This window comes from Terrapene carolina, unplaced genomic scaffold (genome assembly GCF_002925995.2).
Source record: "Terrapene carolina triunguis isolate 2854851 unplaced genomic scaffold, T_m_triunguis-2.0 Scaffold67, whole genome shotgun sequence".
Taxonomy (NCBI): Eukaryota; Metazoa; Chordata; order Testudines; family Emydidae; genus Terrapene; species Terrapene triunguis.
In genome coordinates this window covers 32315606-32334013 of record NW_020664418.1, presented here as the reverse complement: position 1 = coordinate 32334013, position 18408 = coordinate 32315606, and the positions used below count along the sequence as shown (strand labels likewise).

Sequence of the window (18408 nt, the reverse complement as noted above, 5' to 3'; positions counted from 1 at the left end):
TTATAGGTTGGCCTCAGCAAGAAGTCAAGGATAGAATGGATGTGGAGACTAGTCCCACTCATCCCCGGAGGCGGTCCCTCCAAGCCAGGGCTGAGGTACACATGAGTTTGAGAGAGCCTGTACTGCTTCTCCCCATTCTACATCTCTTTGTGGGAAAAGTCCAGAAAAAGACTTCCGTTTCAGGTGCTAACTATAGACTTCATCCGCAGTGTATTCACCTCTTTTTAACAACAAATCTTCAAGTTTTGTTGGACAAAGACAGGTTATGGCAGAACTGGAATGCTTGAGGCCCTCTCTTCCCTGATCCAAAACTGACCTCAAATGCTGAGGCCCATTTCCTGGAAAATTTTAGGCCTATTAAATCTGGAAATGTTAATTCCAGAGCTTAGTGCCAGTAATTCCAGTGAAAAGAGCTGTGCGGTATTTCTGGCATCCTCCTGATCTGAGGAAATGGAGCAAGCCCTACTGAGAAGGGATTCTGGGAGAAGATTCTTGTGTTTATGCTGTCCCTCCAGCCCCCCAGTGAGGCAGATTTTTTTTGTCAAATACACATCAATTCAAACACTTGTGCTCATTAAACACACACATGTGGATGTGCACACATAATTTTTCATCATCTCACTATTTAATTACCCAACAGACATTCGCTTGGAGACTTGCTACTTGAAGCATGAAGATGAAGAATGTACATTACCGATAGCAGGCCGGCACCGAATGGATAGTTGCTGCTGTTCTGTTGGTGCAGCATGGGGCCCTGAATGTGAGGAATGTCCTGTGAAGGCAACTCCTGAATTTGAAACTCTTTGTCCAAGAGGACCTGGATTTGCTAGTAGGGGAGAGATTATAAATGGAAAGCCATTCTTTAAAGGTATGTAAGGGGGTTTCAATTCATTTGTAAAGCCATTGGGGGCTACATCTTGATGGCATTCCTTAGTTTTTACTCTTTTCTTACTCAGGTTAAATTCCTATGGACTTGAAGTCTGCAGGAGTTAGGGCTTGGTTAAAGATGGAATGATTACTGAGTAAGGACATTCGGCCAGATTTTCAAAGGTATTTAGGCACCCTAAGATGCAGATAGGAGCCTAGTGGGACTTTTAAAAGTGCCTAAGCAGCTAACTCCCATAGATTTCATTGGAAGCTGGGCCCTTAACCTACTGTAGGCACATTTGAAAGTTCCACCAGGTGCCTGTCTGCATCTTTAGGCACCTAAATACCTTTGAAAATCTGGCCCCAGCCCCTTATAAATTGAAACAAAATGAGTAGCCAACTTTGGAATTGTTATAGAACCACTGCTTACTGCGCCTGATACATATGCTTAAATTGCCTTGGAAATCAAGGGAGAAAGAGACTCTCAACACTTTGAAAATCCTTGCACAGCTGTTGAAGGAGGAGGGAGAAACATACCATGTTCTGTAAAGATAGCTTCAGCCATGCAAAAGTGAACCTACGCTAGAGTCTGAGTCATGGAGTTTGTTGGCCAAATTGTTATATTCTAATGGTAGAAACAGCAAATGAAGACTTCATTCATTTAGGTCATGTTGTGACTCTGTGGGGTAAATTTCCAGCATTAATAGGAGTGGGGTAGTGCCATCTTGGCACCTCATTCTGAAAGCTTCTTCCCTTGGTTACCAGTTAGATTAAGCAACATGGTATCAAAAGTGAAAGTGGATGTGGATGTGTTTGGGAAAAGGCATTTAAAGAAACTAGTTAACCGAAAACCCAAATGCTTTAATATTTGAAAGGAAGGGAAAACACAAATGAGAATGACAATTGGTGGTGGTTGTTTCGGGATCAGTTTTATAAACAGTTACCAGGCTATTAATTATCCATAAAGAAGTGTAACATATGCTTTTGTTTAGGGTAATTATATTTTCTCTGACTCATGGAAGTCTTATTTTTTTCAGAAATCAGGGGATGGAGTGGTTCTTTTGGCCACTATGGGCATGACCCAGTGCCCTCTGAAGCTAAAAGTCTTCCTGTTGACTTCAGTGAGCCCTGGATCAGACTCTGTTAGATAAAGGAGGAAAATTAGCCTTTAGTGACAAAAGAAACTGGGGGTCAGCTTCATGTGTGTTAGTGCTTTGCATTACTATGTAAGTGAATCTCAGTATGAATTCTTGTTGCGGTCTCCAGGCTCTGAAAGAGGTGGGAGTATGATAGATGTGATACACTGAACTCTGAAGGTAGTGAGTCCTTTGTACTGCTCACATGATGGCCCCTTATTGCAAGTTTTAGGGGGTATGCGGGCCTAGTTCTTGCTGTCATATGCATGGAAAGTGGTTTATAGGAACTTAGTAATGTGGTCTGTTAAGATGATGTGAAGTCAAGACTTTAGATCACCGGTTGTCTTAGGGCTGGTCCACACTGGGGCAGGGGATCGATCTAGGAAACGCAACTTCAGCTATGAGAATAGCGTAGCTGAAGTCGACGTTTCCTAGATCGAACTAAGTTTACTTACTGCGGGTCTACGCGGCGCAGGCAAGCTCCCCCGTCAACAGCGCTTCCTCCTCTCGGCGAGCAGGAGTTCTGCAGTCGACGGGGGAGCGCTTCTGGGATCGATTTATCGCGTCCAGATGAGACGAATCAGGCGGGTAGTGTGGACCTAGCCTTAGTGCCAAATCCTGCCTCCCAGCAGCCCCGTATTTTATGGTGCAGGATCATAGGCCTGGTCTACACTACGGGATTAATTCGGATTTAGCAGCGTTAATCCGAATTAACCCTTCACCCGTCCACACTACAGAGCCAGTTAATTCGAATTAAAGGGCCCTTTAAATCGATTTCTGTACTCCACCTCGACGAACGGAGTAGAGCCTAAATCGATTTTGTTAATTCGAATTAGGGTTAGTGTGGCCGCACACCACCGAATTACTGTGTTTAAGTTAATGGGGTAGTGTGGTCGCACACCACCGAATTAATGTGGTTAAAAACCGAATTAAGGTGCTTAGTGTGGCCGCGCACAATCGAATTTATACAACCTGTTTCCCAAATTCGAATTATCTAAATTCGGATTAATCCTGTAGTGTAGACATACCCATAGAAGGAAAGGAGCTGAGAGGTATATGGAGCTTGAATAGCTTTGCATTGAATGAAGGCCTCTATTAGAACCTAGTTACATAGCAAATGCTGCTAATCTTACTGTTACTTCAGTATTGGTTCACAGAGTTCCACTCTCCCTAGTAACTCAATGTGTGAAGTCACTTCACTCCACCTCCTACTGACAGCATCATCTGTGAAGGTCTTTGTGTTCATCTGTAAAATCATAAAAAGGGAATGAACTACTTTAAATAAATACACAGGATCAAATTTTCAAAAGATCCTCACTCAAATCATTCTCTACATTTGTTACTGTGTGTTGCAAATACGTTCTTTTTCACATAAATTCTTTTTGTTCCCATATGTCCAAATGAAATTTGAACAGGCTGTACCTCATTTCCCCCGTCTGTGAAATAGGAATAATAATACATTCCTAGTTTTGTAAAGCGCTTTTGAGATCTATGGATGAAAAGGGCTATATAATTGCTTACATGTTGTCATTATTATTTGAATGTAGTGGTTTGCATGCACAAAATTGTAGTTGCAGCTTTTGAGAAGCTGGTCATTATTGCTGGATTTAGAATTTTACTAACCTGAATCTCTTTTAGTGAAGTTTTACTAAATTGGATGGTTACTAAAAATAACCAAACCTTTCTTTGTCTCATTTTTAGATATCAATGAATGCAAAATGATCCCAAGTCTTTGTACCCATGGAAAATGCAGGAACACCATTGGCAGTTTTAAGTGTAAATGTGACAGCGGATTTGCACTTGATTCTGAAGAAAGAAATTGTACAGGTAAAAGTCTTACCTGGTAGCTTTCAGAACATTGTCTTGAAAACACAGATGTTGAATTATATTTTAACATGCATTTAAAATTACTTGTATTTCAGATATTGATGAATGCCGCATATCTCCTGATCTCTGTGGCCAAGGCATCTGTATCAATACCCCAGGGGACTTCGAATGTCAATGTTTTGAAGGCTATGAAAGTGGATTTATGATGATGAAAAACTGCATGGGTATGTTTTAAATCATATACCAAAGATGGGGCACAGAGTCTATATGTTGGGATTGGTTTTGCAAAGCCTTGTTAGTCAGGTTTTGTTTTGGAAACTGAAACAGGACTGGTTTCCTGATCTGGTTTCCAGATCTAGCTTCCATATTACTGGGAAGGCAAATAGAAGGTTCTGTTTTTGTTCTGTTTGCACAGTGGGTAAATCAGGCTGGTTTTGGATTTGCAGAATCTTATTAGTCAAATCCATCAGTTGGGTCTTGGTTCATTTTATCTGAACCACTAACATTCAGGGGCTGGGTTTAGGAGAGAGTAAGGATAGAAGATCCTGGGCTTGGCCTGTCTCTACTCAAAGGATTGTTATTCCAACATACTCTATGCTCATTGGGTTTTGTGCTTGAAATTTTCAGTTAAAAATAATGAAAAGTAAATATTGGTACTTAACTCATTTCAGGGCTGATCCAAAGTGGGTGCTTAGGATTCACCCCAAGAATGAATTTGCTCTCTCTAGGCCTCTTCAGGGGGCCAAAGCACAAATGCACAAAGGGCAGGGATTCTCAGTTCATCCCCAAGATCCCCATCTCCCAGTTGGCAGCACAGCCCTGCATAGCATGATTAGTAGCAGCTTTTGTTGTTGTTTTCTTTACTATGTATCATCACTGTTAGTCAGACTGCCCTAAGTTACCCTGGTGTAAATCAAGAATAACTTTATGGAAATTGAGAGCAGAATGTGACTCTTTGGGGGTTGGGGAGATGGGCAGGGAGGGGTGGCCAGGGGCAAGGAGGGGCTCAATTCAAGCACTGAAAAGCTCCAATATACATTTTAAATGATGACTGATGCAGGGCCTCAAAACATGTAGTGACAATACACAGTGATGTGAAGTGACATTTTTGAAAGTACGTTTCTTTTTTAGGAATGTGCACACTAGTAAAACCTGCCCCCCCGCTCCTAGGAGACAGGCCATTTTCTGATCAATAATTGTAGTAAATGGGGTTCCAGCAGGAATTAATGGGTTGGCAGCCTGGGGCTCTTACCCAGAATAAATCTTGCCTTGCCCTGCTTCCTCACTGGTTGAAACCTTTCCAGCTCTGCAGCAGGAGCTCCTTCTGAAGCCCCTTCCTACTGTCTCAGCCTGAAGCTGACTGCTGGGTTCTCAGCCAGCAAAAGGAAGCTGGTGGATCTGGAGCACATGTCTGGGTGGGGAGGGAGCTCAGATCAGAGAGGCAAACAGAAAAGTGAGGAAATTGTCCACAGGGCAGGGAGGAACCCTTTTATTGATTCTCTGAGGGTGTGGGGAGTAAGTACCTGGGAAGAGGGTGTGTGTCTCGATGTGTGAAGGAGAAGGATCAGCTGCTGGAAGAGGTCAGAATACTATTTGCAGGAGAGGGAGCGATACATAGGGAGGAGCTGCATATATGCACTCTCAGAATTCCAAGGATCAAACAAACACTTGTTTCCGGATGTTGCTGTTTAGCACCAGCACTTTATTCTCTGTTGTATGCAGGGCCTTTTAGCTCCAGCAGTGATGTGTGTTCCTTTCTTTTTACAGACATTGATGAGTGCCAGCGAAATCCTCTCTTGTGCCGAGGTGGTGTTTGCATAAACACAGAAGGAAGCTTTCAGTGTGACTGTCCTCCAGGTCATCAACTGGCTCCAAATATCTCCGCGTGTATAGGTATGATGGTGTGGGCAAAATGTGCACTGTATATAGGTCATTTCTATATTTGCATTTCATGGCTCTAACTATGCATGCATTTATGGCACGTACTCAAACATTGTTGCAGTGCAGAGACTTAAAATGTGTTCCCTTTTTCTTTTGAAATAGACATCAACGAGTGTGACCTAAGCCACAACCTGTGCAGAAATGGACATTGCGTCAACCTGATTGGAAGATATCAGTGTGCCTGCAACCCTGGATATCAGTCCACTCCCGACAAATTATTTTGTATTGGTAAGAACTTGATCCTCAGAGCAGCTATAATTATTAATGAACATAGAATACCAATTAATGCTTGTCACTTCACTAAGAAGAGTTGATGTAAAGAATTGTTTCTATTTAATAAAATATAACTACATCCGATTGACTAATCTCAGGCACAGTGTCAAAGCAGTGTGAAGTAACCTGAACATGCACATCCCTTTCTTTGAGATGGAGCAAGTTACGTTACTGTTTCAAATCTGATCCTTGTGCCCGCATTTTCTTTGCTATTTGCCCAGCCAACACTCACAGTATTTACACAGCATATTTATTTATTGGATCGTTTTGTTCGGTAAATTAACCAGTAGATATAAAAAACATTTTTTTTAAAGTGGCGTAAAATGTTGTAACTAAGGACACTTAAATGCATTGTGATATCCCTCAGATCTGTATTTTATTTCAGATTGGCGTTTCTGAGGTTGCCATGCATTGGTAGAGTAGAATAGTATGTGTGGCTCAGTGGCATTTATCCTTAAACTAATCTGTAAATATCTCTATTGTATAAATTTCCACTGTCAGTTTCCTTAAAAGCCATAAGTTCAGAAAGGGCTTCTAAACTCGTACCAGACACTGTGTACAAAAAATATGAATGCACTTTTCGTATTTTGAAAAATTCTGATGTACATGCCAAAACAGTCGCTCTGATCCTGCCTGAATAAGGTGTGTGCAGTCAGGGACTTTGGCCCAATCCTGTAAGCCCTTACACAAGCATTTCTGTTGACTTCAGGGGATTCAGGAACTACAGTAATGGGGACTATCTAGGCACCCAGAAAGAGACAAAAGTATGGGATCATTTGCATATGCATTCAATTAATTGGACATCTCATTCCTTGATGTGCCTATGTATATGTCCACATATGCATCCAAATACCTGCACCTGCAAATGCAGGCGTGTAAAAAGTGAGAAATTGTGTGCGCAAATGTAGATGCTGGATTGAACCCCCTTTTTAAATTGGCCCAGAATGTATCCCTGAAATATGCTTAACAAAAAAGTTGTGTGTGTTTAACTTTCATTTCTTTCCTTCTAGATATTGATGAATGCAACATAATGAACGGAGGTTGTGACACCTTCTGTACAAACTCAGAGGGCAGCTATGAATGTAGCTGTAAATCAGGCTTTGCACTAATGCCAGACCACAGATCTTGCACTGGTAAAGTAGCTTTGTGACCATTTGTACTGAAAGCTCTTTATTTTGTATTGAAAAATGAGATGTAGTTTTAAGAGTACAGATTGAAATCATTTATACTGAGTTATCTTCATTAATTCTTACAGTTCTCCATGCAAACTGCCCAAAACTCTGAATTGAACATGTTATGATTAATGTATTTTATTTGGACAAATATTACATAAAGTAAAAAATAAATAATGTAGCTAGATGTTATGCATGGCAGAATTTGGTTCTCTCCTTGGGGGAAAGAGTACTATACCGAAGTCACAACCTCACAACTTCCAGCTCACTAGCTCTCAGGGAAATACCCTTTTTTTCAACAAAAAAAGATACATATTTCTAGCTGTCCATTCTACAGCTGGCTGTAGCTGTATTATTTCAGAGCCTGTTGCTATTACAGGAAAGATCAGCGTCCATTGTGAGTCTGGGAGCAAAATTATTTTATCTTCTGCAGGGCCACACACAGGTTTTTGGAGGCCTGGGGCAAAATCTGAAACTGAGGGCTCCCCAACCCAGGGTGCAAAAACACTGAGATGAGACCCCCAGGGAGAGGTGTTGGAGAGCAAGTCTGCCCCGCATTCACCCCATAGTGATAGCTCCTGTCCCATGGACCTGAGCCTGGCTTCTTGCTCAATAGTGATCTTTAGAAAATTTTGTGAGCAACTTAACTGCTCAGTGTCATCATTGGGAGCCAAGCCCTGGTCCTGTACACAAGCTGAGAATGTGAATTGTGCCCACAGGGTTCCACATGGGTTAGGGAGAAGAGTATTCTACCAGCCCCTCCCCCAGCTTTGTGCTACCCAAACACTGCACCACCCACTTCTGATCCACAAGAGCAGGGTAGCGTGTTGCCAGCTAGAACTGAGTAGTTGCAGACCATGAGCCATCCTCCCTTCCTGACTCTGTTCAACCCAAAATTTCCTTCACAGTAAAAAGCAACATCAAAAATCTAATGTAGTTAATTCTTGGAATACGGTTAGCTTTACAGTCTGACAAATGGAGGCCTTTCTATGTTGAATGAAAAGAGAGGTCTCACATTTAGAATTTGCAAATATTTATAGACCTCAAACCAGATTGCCATTTACATTAAGACCACTGAATACCATCCTTAAAGCAGTGTAAAGGAGTTTTAAAGTGGGTTGAAAGGCAGAACTCAACTAGAAAAATGAAAACATGATGGACCCTGAGATCTAGTACCCTAAAATATTTAGATTAGAAGTAGTTTTCCCGTGTGAGCAGAAATGGGTCACATTTCTAGTGAAGGTAACTTTGCATCCAAAACTTGCCAAAAATCATTTTTGAGCACATTTTCAACGCAAAAGTAGAACCACGTAATCAAAAGTGTGCAGAAAGTGAAATCAGAATCCTAGTGCCAGCAGGACTTTGTGTGTGTGAAAGAGCAAGAGACAGGGGTGGGGAAGGTGGGTCTAAGCCACCTTTTGGCTTCCCTAATCTTGGCTCAGCTGGGGACAAAACTGGCCTCCAGCATAACTTAGAGCAGCTTTGAAGGACTATGAAGCTGTACCTGCTGGGAATCACCAGAGAGCATTTGCCTCTGGTTCTGCCCCTCTCCCTCCGCGGCCCACCCAGGAACGTCCCCTACACGGCAGTAGAAAGATGAGACACTGTGCCCTAGTAAGAAGGCACTAATGCTTGTTAAACTGAACCCATTGTCCATGCAAAAGAAGCAAAAAGAAAACCCGACTTGGATTTGAAAACCCATAGAGCTATAAATCTAACAACTCATCACATTCCAATGTCAAAAGGAAATGATTGATTGACCTTTATTGGAGGGACAGGGATGGGCTCTTAGCATCTCCAATCAAAAGTTGACTGTACTATAGACGTGTCCACAGGCGGGTCTAGTCAAATCTAACAAAGGGCCTAAAAAATTCTGAATTTGATTGCGAGTCTTTGCATATTTATACCCTGCCAGTGCTATTAGGGTTGCCAACTTTCTAATTGCACAAAACCGAACACTCATGCCTCCCCCCACCCCCTTCCCCAAGGCCCACCCTCACTCACTCGCTCATTTTCACTGGGCTGAGACAGGGGTTGGAGTGGGGGGGGAGGGAGAGGGAGGGCTCTGGGTGGGAGTGGTGGTTCAGGGTGCAGGAGGGGGCTCGGGCTGGGGCAGGGGGTTGAGGTGTGGGGGGGAGGGCTCGGGCTGGGGGTGTGGGCTCCAGGGTGGGGCCAGAAATGAGGGGTTCAGGGTGTGGGAGAGGGCTCCAGGCTGGGGCAGGGAGTTGGGGGGGGGGGGGTAAGGGCTCTGGCTGGGAATGCAGGTTCTGGGGTGGGGCCGGGGATGAGTGGCTTGGGGTGCGGGAGGGGGCTCAGGGCTGGAGCAGGGGGTTGGAGTGTGGGGAGGTGAGGACTCTGGCTGGGGGTGTGGGCTCTGGTGTGGGTCCAGAGATGAGGGGTTTGGGGTGAAGGAGGGGGTTCTGGGCTGGGGGATGAGGCTGAGGGGTTCAGAGTGTGGGGGGCTCAGGTTTGGGGCAGGGTGTTAAGGCAGGGTTGAGGTGCAGGCTCTAGGAGGGGCCTCAGGGCTGGGGCAGGGGGTTGGGGTATGGGAGGCGGTGCGGTCTGCAGACAGTGCTTACCTCAGGTGGCTCCTAGAAGCAGCTAGTATGTCCCTGCGGCCTCTAGGCACAGGGGTGGCCAGAGGGCTCCATGTGCTGCCCTCTCCTGCAGGCGCCGCCCCCGCAGCTCCTATTGGCCCTGATTCCCAGCCAATGGGAGCTGCAGAGCCAGTGCTTGGGGTGGGGGCAGCACACAGAGCTTCCCTGGCCACTCCTGTGCCTAGGAGCAGGAGAGACATGCCACCACTTCCGGGAGCCAAGCGGAGCCAGGGCAGGCAGGGAGCTGTGGTGCTGACCAGAGCCCCAGGATCCCTTTTTGATTGGGCGTTCTGGTTAAAAACCGGATGCCTGGCAATCCTAAGTGCTGTGCAATCTAGGACTTTGTTCAGAAGCCAGCTATTCACAACTACCCACCATCATACTATCTTGTTACAAAGTCTTGGCTGCAAAAGCCAACATTACCACCTTTGAAACTTAAAATTTCAAAGGGTCTAGTCTTGCAGTTTCTCAATATTTGGTTAGTGAAGTAAAAGAAATAATAGATACATGAATATGGAGTTAGAAAGTTAGTGCCTGATACTGCAAGCCCTTACTTACGTGAATAGTCAAGCCGAGTGAATGAGGGAATGAGTAAAGATTTGTGGACTCATGCACACAATCACTCCAGGGTTTCTTTTCGTTCTTTCTCTTTCGGTCTCCCTGCCACTCTGTAGTATATTAAGGCATGAACAGGCAGTACGTTTCTGGATTATTACCACTTTGGGAAGTACCAGGCAGAAGACTGACTTCAACCACAAGTGAAGTGCAGTAATTCTTTGGAAATGTATTGCTTGTGGTTTCTTATTAGTAAAGTGCAATAGAAATTATAACAAGCCATAATTCTGTGAAGTGCTGAGCATCCTCCACTCCCACTGAAGTCGATGGGTGTTGTGGATCTGCAGTACCTTTTTTAGGCCCTGATCTAGCAAAGCACTTAAGCACATGCTTAACTTTAAGTACACAGTTAGTCCCATTGATTTCCATGAGAGCACTTACAAGTTTAACATTAAGCATATTTTAAGTGTCTTGCTGGGTTAGGGCCTTAGACCCTAAAATAGTTTAAAATACCTAACAAAAACAAAACCTAGGACACTGCATCTAGTGGGATTTATTAATACAGAAATTACATAGAATCATAGACTTTAAGGTCAGAAGGGACCATTATGATCATCTAGTCTGACCTCCTGCACAACGCAGGCCACAGACTCTCACCCACCCACTCCTGTATCAGACCTGTGTCTGAGCCATTGAAGTCCTCAAATCATGGTTTAAAGACTTCAAGATGCAGAGAATCTTCCAGCAAATGACCCATGCCCCACGCTGCAGGGGAAGGCGAAACCCCCCCAGGGCCTCTGCCAGTCTGCCCTGGAGGAAAATTCCTTCACAACCCCAAATATGGCAATCAGCTAAACCCTGAGCATGTGGGCAAGACTCACCAGCCAGACACCCAGGAAAGAATTCTCTGTAGTAACTCAGATCCCACCCCATCTAACATCCCATCACAAGCCATTGGGCATATTTACTGCTAATAGTCAAAGACCAATTAATTGGCAAAATTAGGCTATCCCATCATACCATCCCCTCCATAAATTTATCAAGCTTAGTCTTGAAGCCAGATATGTCTTTTGCCCCCACTACTCCCCTTGGAAGGCTGTTCCAGAACTTCACTCCTCTGATGGTTAGAAACCTTCGTCTACTGATAGTCAAAAGTCCCCTTTTTATCTGTGCTCTTAAAGCCACGAAATAGCATTTCAAGTATGTGGATGTAGTAGATGCAGCTCCTCTGAAGAACTTGGCACTCTCTCTTTGAACCACTGTTGAACTTGATTTTAGAAGTCATTTCCATCAACAACATGAATGGGATCCCCAGAAGGAGCAATACTGTCAATATTTGTCACCTTTTAAAAGGATTGACATGAAGTGCCGTTTTTCAGCACCAGCCTCTTATTACAGGTGTAAATTGGCATCCATAATTTACTGCAACTGTGAGCCCAAATATTAGTAATTAGATGCCTCACCAAGTGTTTTCTCCTACAAATCAGGTAACCAGACAGCTAGCTAGCAGTATATATTTGTGTCTGTAATGCATTGTGGGGAGAAAACAGCAGCCACAATCAGAGGAGTCGGGTGCTACCCCAAATTTTAATGGGCCTCTTTCACGGTGCTTGCAAAATATACAAATAGTTTCTTCTGCAGGTGCAAAATATGTAATTACCAAAAATGTACATGCACGTCTACTGAAAATTTGGCCCCAAGAATCTTATTTAACAAAATGAGAAAAGGTGCACTTGGTGACAGTCAGTAGCCATTGTGATAAATGTGTGGCTTTACTCTATGACACTATGTGACTGTATAAACAACTTCATATACATTTAGTGGCATTGTGGACTGAGTTTAAGGAACAATGATTTTCAGTTTTCTCTATACATTGTTCACAAATGTATTTTATCTGTAACATCACACATGGCTAGAAGCCTTTGCAGAATATATTTCTCCATAATTGAACTGCTATGAGTTCCATTCATTGTAATAGTAGGTCAGGTTGGTGAGGTTATGCATTAATAATCAATTCAATTAGGAGAAACAATGAATTCTTTGTCAGCCAATTTTCCACCCTAACTGTGAATGTAAAACCTTGGCAATTTAGCATATAAAGTTCTTCATGTTTATAAAATAAGTTCTTTATGTTTGTGGTTCCTATCCTCATTTCCAGCACTTATTTTGCATATAAATTCACATTCCACTTCCAAATCTACATTTCCAGGCTAATGTGTATGCCAGCATTATTTGATTCATAGGATGAACAGTAAACAATCAGCTTTTTACCATGTAAGAGTTAAGTGTCCATACAAAAACTTTAGGTGCAACCATTTCTGTTTGCTGCTGTTAGAAATATAAAAAAAAAGAATAACAAACATAAGATTCTAGGACAAACAGTTAAAGTGAGTTGGTGTTCTGCAGCTGCATAATTACCAAAATCCACAACAGACCAGCCTGATAGTGAGTTACACCCTTTCCCTCTCAGGGGGTTCTCAATTCATGTCCTTGTTTTGCTGGTTTTTCCATGCAGTCACTGAGCAGAGTCTTGGATCTCAACTGCGCTGGTATATGTTGTTTGTGACAAAGAAAAATCTGGAGAGTTTTAAAAAGTCCAGATCCTATCAAGGTTGCAATAAACAGTGCAGTCTCAGTTCCTCAGATCAACCCCCAGTGATGGCTGATGTGCTGATCAAAACATATTTTAAATGCTGGAGAGTGTAAAGATATAGCCTGACTCATCAGCAGGGACCAAAAAAATCCAAGTAACTTATAATATTTTAGTGAAATAAATACATCCATGTTAATTATTCTAATATTGGGCTTAATCCTGCTTGTGTGGGAATTTTGTATGTGGAATGGCTTTTTAAAATCATTTAAGGTCCAGTACCTCTCACTGAAGTCAGTGGCAAAATTCCCATTGACTGCTATGACAGCAAGGCTGGACCCGAAATTTCTGATTTTGCGGGGTTATGTGGCGTGAAAAAGGTCCTTTAGTTATTTTCCTACAAGTGATTTTGTGCATACAAGACTTGCTCCTGCTCCCATTGGAATCAGTTGGAGTTTTATATAAAGCTACATTTGGTTTAACTGTAAAGATTGATCACATGCACATATATCACAAAGCATAAAGAATTTTGTTTGCCATGATTCGTTGCAGTGCATTTCATAACAAGGAACACCTATCTAAAAGATGTGTTAATGTAAACTTTCCCTATAGATATTGATGAGTGTGAAGACAATCCTAACATCTGTGATGGAGGCCAGTGCACTAACATACCGGGAGAATACAGGTGTCTTTGTTACGATGGATTCATGGCATCTGAAGATATGAAGACTTGTATAGGTAAGTGAAAACACCTCCGATTCCTAATCTTTCTAACAAGCCATCTTCCTTAATTAAGTGATCAAAGATGATGATAAAACTAGATTTATTTAAAATATGTAAGCAAATAAAAATAACAGTGAGTGTCCTAGCAAGAATAATGAGTGTCCAAGCAATCAGGTGTCTTTTGACATTACATATCAAGACTACAAATATACTTGGATACCTGCATCTGGTGAAAAAAGGGTTTTGGTTCCAGCACTGTGCCAAATTGACCGCTGCCTCAAAACTGGCAAACACTAAAACTTAAAAAGCAGTGCTGCTGTATTTTGGCTAGCTGTGGCCACATGGACAACCCCTCTTTGCAGACTATTTTTGTCAGTAGTAGGAATCATCTGCATGTGTTCAGAGCTCTTGACTGAGTTAAGGAGCATACATGGTGAGATAAGGTGACCATGCTGTCTCTCTTCGGGTCCCATTCCAGAGTGTGTCTATGCAGCTCAGATCGTAGAGGGTGCTGTAGGATGGCAGATTTAGGGGTGAGCCTAAATCAGAATTCTGGCTAAAACTGACACCAAGACAAAACCACGTGGGAGTTCAGCACGTTTTGGTAGAGCAAAATATTGAAGTCAAGATTTGCTGCATGGCTAGAAGAGTAGAATTTTACCTTTGCATTTTAAAATTGAAACACACTTACTGCCCTTGTGGAAACATCGGTGCAGAAAAAAACAAAATATATTGAGGACCGATAATAGACCAAGTTTATCCTTAGCATAACCCCATTAAATCTGGCCATTTGTGATTATTAATGAAAGTTGGAATTAAAGATAAGAGAGGCTGGGAAATAAAGACCAGTGCAATAACATAGCAATATTAAATCTGATTTGGAAATGTACAGTATTTTACATTGGAGAAGAATATTTAGCCTAATTTATTTTTTTCTCTGCACATGTAGACACATTTTTGTACCAGTACTAATGTCTCCAAGACATTGGGTTAGTTATGGTCTAAGAACTTTGTAAAATCTTAAAATTATGTTTTCTAGATGTCAACGAGTGTGACCTGAATCCAAACATCTGTCTAAGTGGAAGCTGTGAGAATACAAAAGGCTCATTTATTTGTCATTGTGATATGGGATATTCAGGCAAAAAAGGAACCACTGGTTGTACAGGTAAATTTTAAAGTTAATAATTATCATCTTCTGATTCTTCATTTCCCTTTTCTAGCGTTTAAAACCTCTCTTGAATCTGTTTGATTTCTGTTCTCTGTGAAATGTTGCACTGTACAGAGTCACTGAGTTGGTATTGTGTTTGTATAGCATAATATTGGGCCTGATCCTTCTCCTATTGAAGTGAATGACAAATATCCCATTGAGAGCAAAGTTGGGCCTATTATTATATGGTTGCTGGTATGACCGAAAAGAACATGTAATTCAGCGTAACATGACAAGAATGAAGACCACCACATTGGATTTGGATTAGATAACTGTATATGCAAATAACAGGCATCTATTCCAAATATTATTTTGGCAAATACTAGTGGCTTTAAATCTATCCTAAAATATATTTTCAGTTTTTGCAAAGTGGCAGCAGTACAGTTACCTGACTAGCTGAATTATAAACATATTTCGGCAAAACCAAAATGTAAATTATTTCATAGCGGCAGCCAGCCAGCAGTGCTGAGGTTCAAACTTACACGCTCAGAAGGCGATAGCATTAAAAACACAAGATGCTAGTATCTGAGCCAAGGTGTTGAGAGTCATGAGCTTTGCCCAAAATATGAGCACAAACATATGTTTAATTTAATTTTGAATACGGATTTAGAGTAAACACGGTTCTGGCAACCTTTATGAGACAAGTATATATGCTGATAGGTCTGTCCTTATAGAAGTATATTATTAATGTTGTACAATAGGTGTCAAAAAGAGATTATGCTGATTTTTTACAGCTTACATAGAACAATGGGGGAGCTGGTGTTCTACTTGGTATATTAGACCTCGCCTGAAGTTGTGCATTAATAACAGCTGCCTTTTACAGACATGTGAAATGATCTAAATCCAAGAAGTCCTTGATTTTACCCTGTAGACCAACATTTCAACATTCTTTGTTTCTACTCTAAATTATACAAAAAGATACAGAGCTTTAGTTCTGCAGACTAGAAAAATCCTTGTGATGTTCAGTCACACCCACCGCAGCTATCACTCTCAGGGAAATGAAAGGTGATGAAACAAATATTGGTTTGTGACATCTGCAGGGTTATACTGGTTGGTTAAAGCAGCCAGGAAATATTAAGTAATTGGTATGAGATGGAAGGCAAATAAAGGCCCTACAGGGAAAGGATCTAGGATATTATTTGGAGGAAAAGTTTCTGGAAATTCTTGCCATATTGGTGACATCTGGTGTAGGCCAACTGGGAAAAAAATCTCACTTGAAAACTCATCCATGACAGTGTTGGTTTACTAATAGACAGAGTAAGGCTGAGAAATCTCTTCCTTCCAATCCCATCCTCTGATTTAAGCACTGATATCCAGATAGAAAGAACCAACTATTTCTGGTACTTCTGTTTTCTAAAGTATTTCATCAGCCTTTCCCTCTCTTTATCCTTCCCAAAGTAGCCATTCCTGCCCCCTCTCTGACTCATCCATCCTACCTCGTCACACTTCTACATTTTGAGATGGAGATATAAATTCCAGCATGAGCAAACACAGACACCCCCCCCCCCACCATGTTCTGATCCAGCTGGAATGCTAAAGCCACGGCAGCATGAGTGGAAGGAGAGGCTAGTCACCCTGAGTATATACTTGTCCAAGACACACTATTTTTAGTGTGCCAGCTTGATCAGAGCTAATGTGGGTATGTCTCCTCGAGCTGGAATTTACATCTTCAGCTCGAAATATTGGGCTTAACTACTCTCTCAGCCACGGAGCCACTTAGCCAGTCACAGCCAGTGCAAGGAGGAGAGGGGGAGGCTTGATATTGTGAAGAGAAGCCAGCTAAATGGAGAGGGAGGCTGAAAGGTCTTGGTATCTCAAGAGCAGCTTCTTTCTGGGGGGGAGGAGGGTGGCAGTAAGGGAGGGGTCGGAAAGCCTGAAGAGCAGCTGCTTTGGCTCTGCCGGTTATTGGGGAGGGGAAGTATAGTAAAGCAGAAGGAAACGCTTCTTGCAGTCCGCCACAAGGGGTGCTGCTGTGCAACTCTCTGGTTAGCTCAGCAGCTCGCCAGGCAGAGAGGGCTGGAGTCTGCACAGACCTGCAGTTTGTGTACAGGAGGGGACAGGCTCGCCTAACGTGTAACTGGCTTTGTGTACAAATGCTTGGTCAGCTGGTGGCCCAGCTCAGGCGAGAGAGCATTACTGAATCAGGGTAATGGAACACATTTTAAAAACAAGAAAAGCTCATCGTGTTAGAACAGCATCACTTGAAGGTTGGCTCCATTCTCGCTGTACTCTCCCAGTATCATTCCTTGTCCTATCACAGCTGGCTCACTGGGATCACTGCTGTATCAGCATCACACTACTACAGAAAACACAGCTAGTGGGCAGCAAATGAAGACAAAAGGGACATGAACACAAGGGCTGGCAGTGTGTGAAGATGATGGGGGTGTGAAGGGTGAGACAGAAATGAAAACTGCCCCAAGCTAATGGCCTAGAAAAGGGATGATTGTACAGTCCTCATTGCCATCAAAATGTGCACATTCCTGTGTACTAAAATAAAAAACCCAGTTTGTCTATAGACTGTTGAACTCTCCCTTCATTCTCTGCACAAATCGAGTGTCACAGCCAGACTTCCTGAGCCCAAGCAGATGAGCGCTATGGAGGCAGCAGTTAGTGCTGGTATCATAGAAGGGATTCTGCACTTGTGCTGACTAGCACCATGGTCATAGCGCAGAATTCTTTGCCTCGTATAGATAAGTCAAAATCATTCACTTCTTTAAAAGAACAAGTACTCCTGTGAAAAAAATTACAAAAATGTGTATGGAGCTTCGAAGGGGAGGTTCTCTGTTTTCTGAGAACAACTAAATAATGTCCTCTGGGTTACATTACAGTTTTGTCTAAATATTTCACCTCCCTTGTCATTACTGATTGTTTCCATTTTAACAAATAAACATGTTGTTTCCCCAATCATTTAGCAGTATTCAGAATCCACCCACTGACTTACATTCCCATCCCACACAGATGTTAGGTTTTTTCCCCTTCAGTTCTCAGTAAGAATGCGGACGGAGTTTAGGAAAACAGTTTGTTTTATGCAAAGATGTACATAGCCTATGAAGCCAGTCTAAGGAGAGTGCTACAAATGTTTCGTTTTTATTTACCTATAAAACAGGCTTTCCCATAACCAAATTAGGTGAGCTGATTTTAATTTTTTATAAAGAGGGAATGGGATGTAGTTGCAAGAGAAGAGGACTGTGGGTCAGGTATAGAGGTGCGCGGAGCCCCTTCCCTCATTCCAGATTGTCCAGCTGTCTGCAAAATTTCCCATCACTGTGTGCGTGCGCATTATGTGGTGGGGAACATAAATTCTTTGCGTTCATGCACAGGTAAAATCCTGTATTGGCACAAACTCACCTTTTCTTCATTGTGGTTCATTGCCCATGCCTAGGTGTTGCCTGTGAGTTCATAGTATCCCACTCTGGTTGTTTTAAAGCCATAGATTTACTGGATTTGACCTACATATGTTGTACACAGAGGGACAAATTCAGCTCTGATTTATGCCCCGTGTATCCTATCCTGTTGCCAC

At 42.5% G+C, this 18408-nt stretch overlaps 1 protein-coding gene across 2 annotated transcripts in view; it reads left to right on the top strand.

Moving 5' to 3' along the window:
• The window catches only part of FBN1 (fibrillin 1), a 216332-nt gene that overhangs the window by 133539 nt on the left and 64385 nt on the right, over positions 1-18408 (top strand). For both annotated transcript variants that reach the window (XM_024200606.3, XM_024200598.3), the window contains exons 25-32: positions 641-868; positions 3705-3830; positions 3926-4054; positions 5598-5723; positions 5874-5999; positions 7055-7177; positions 13571-13696; positions 14721-14846. In XM_024200606.3, the coding sequence (XP_024056374.1) occupies positions 641-868; positions 3705-3830; positions 3926-4054; positions 5598-5723; positions 5874-5999; positions 7055-7177; positions 13571-13696; positions 14721-14846 (1110 nt within the window). The remainder of the gene's footprint in view (positions 1-640; positions 869-3704; positions 3831-3925; positions 4055-5597; positions 5724-5873; positions 6000-7054; positions 7178-13570; positions 13697-14720; positions 14847-18408) is intronic.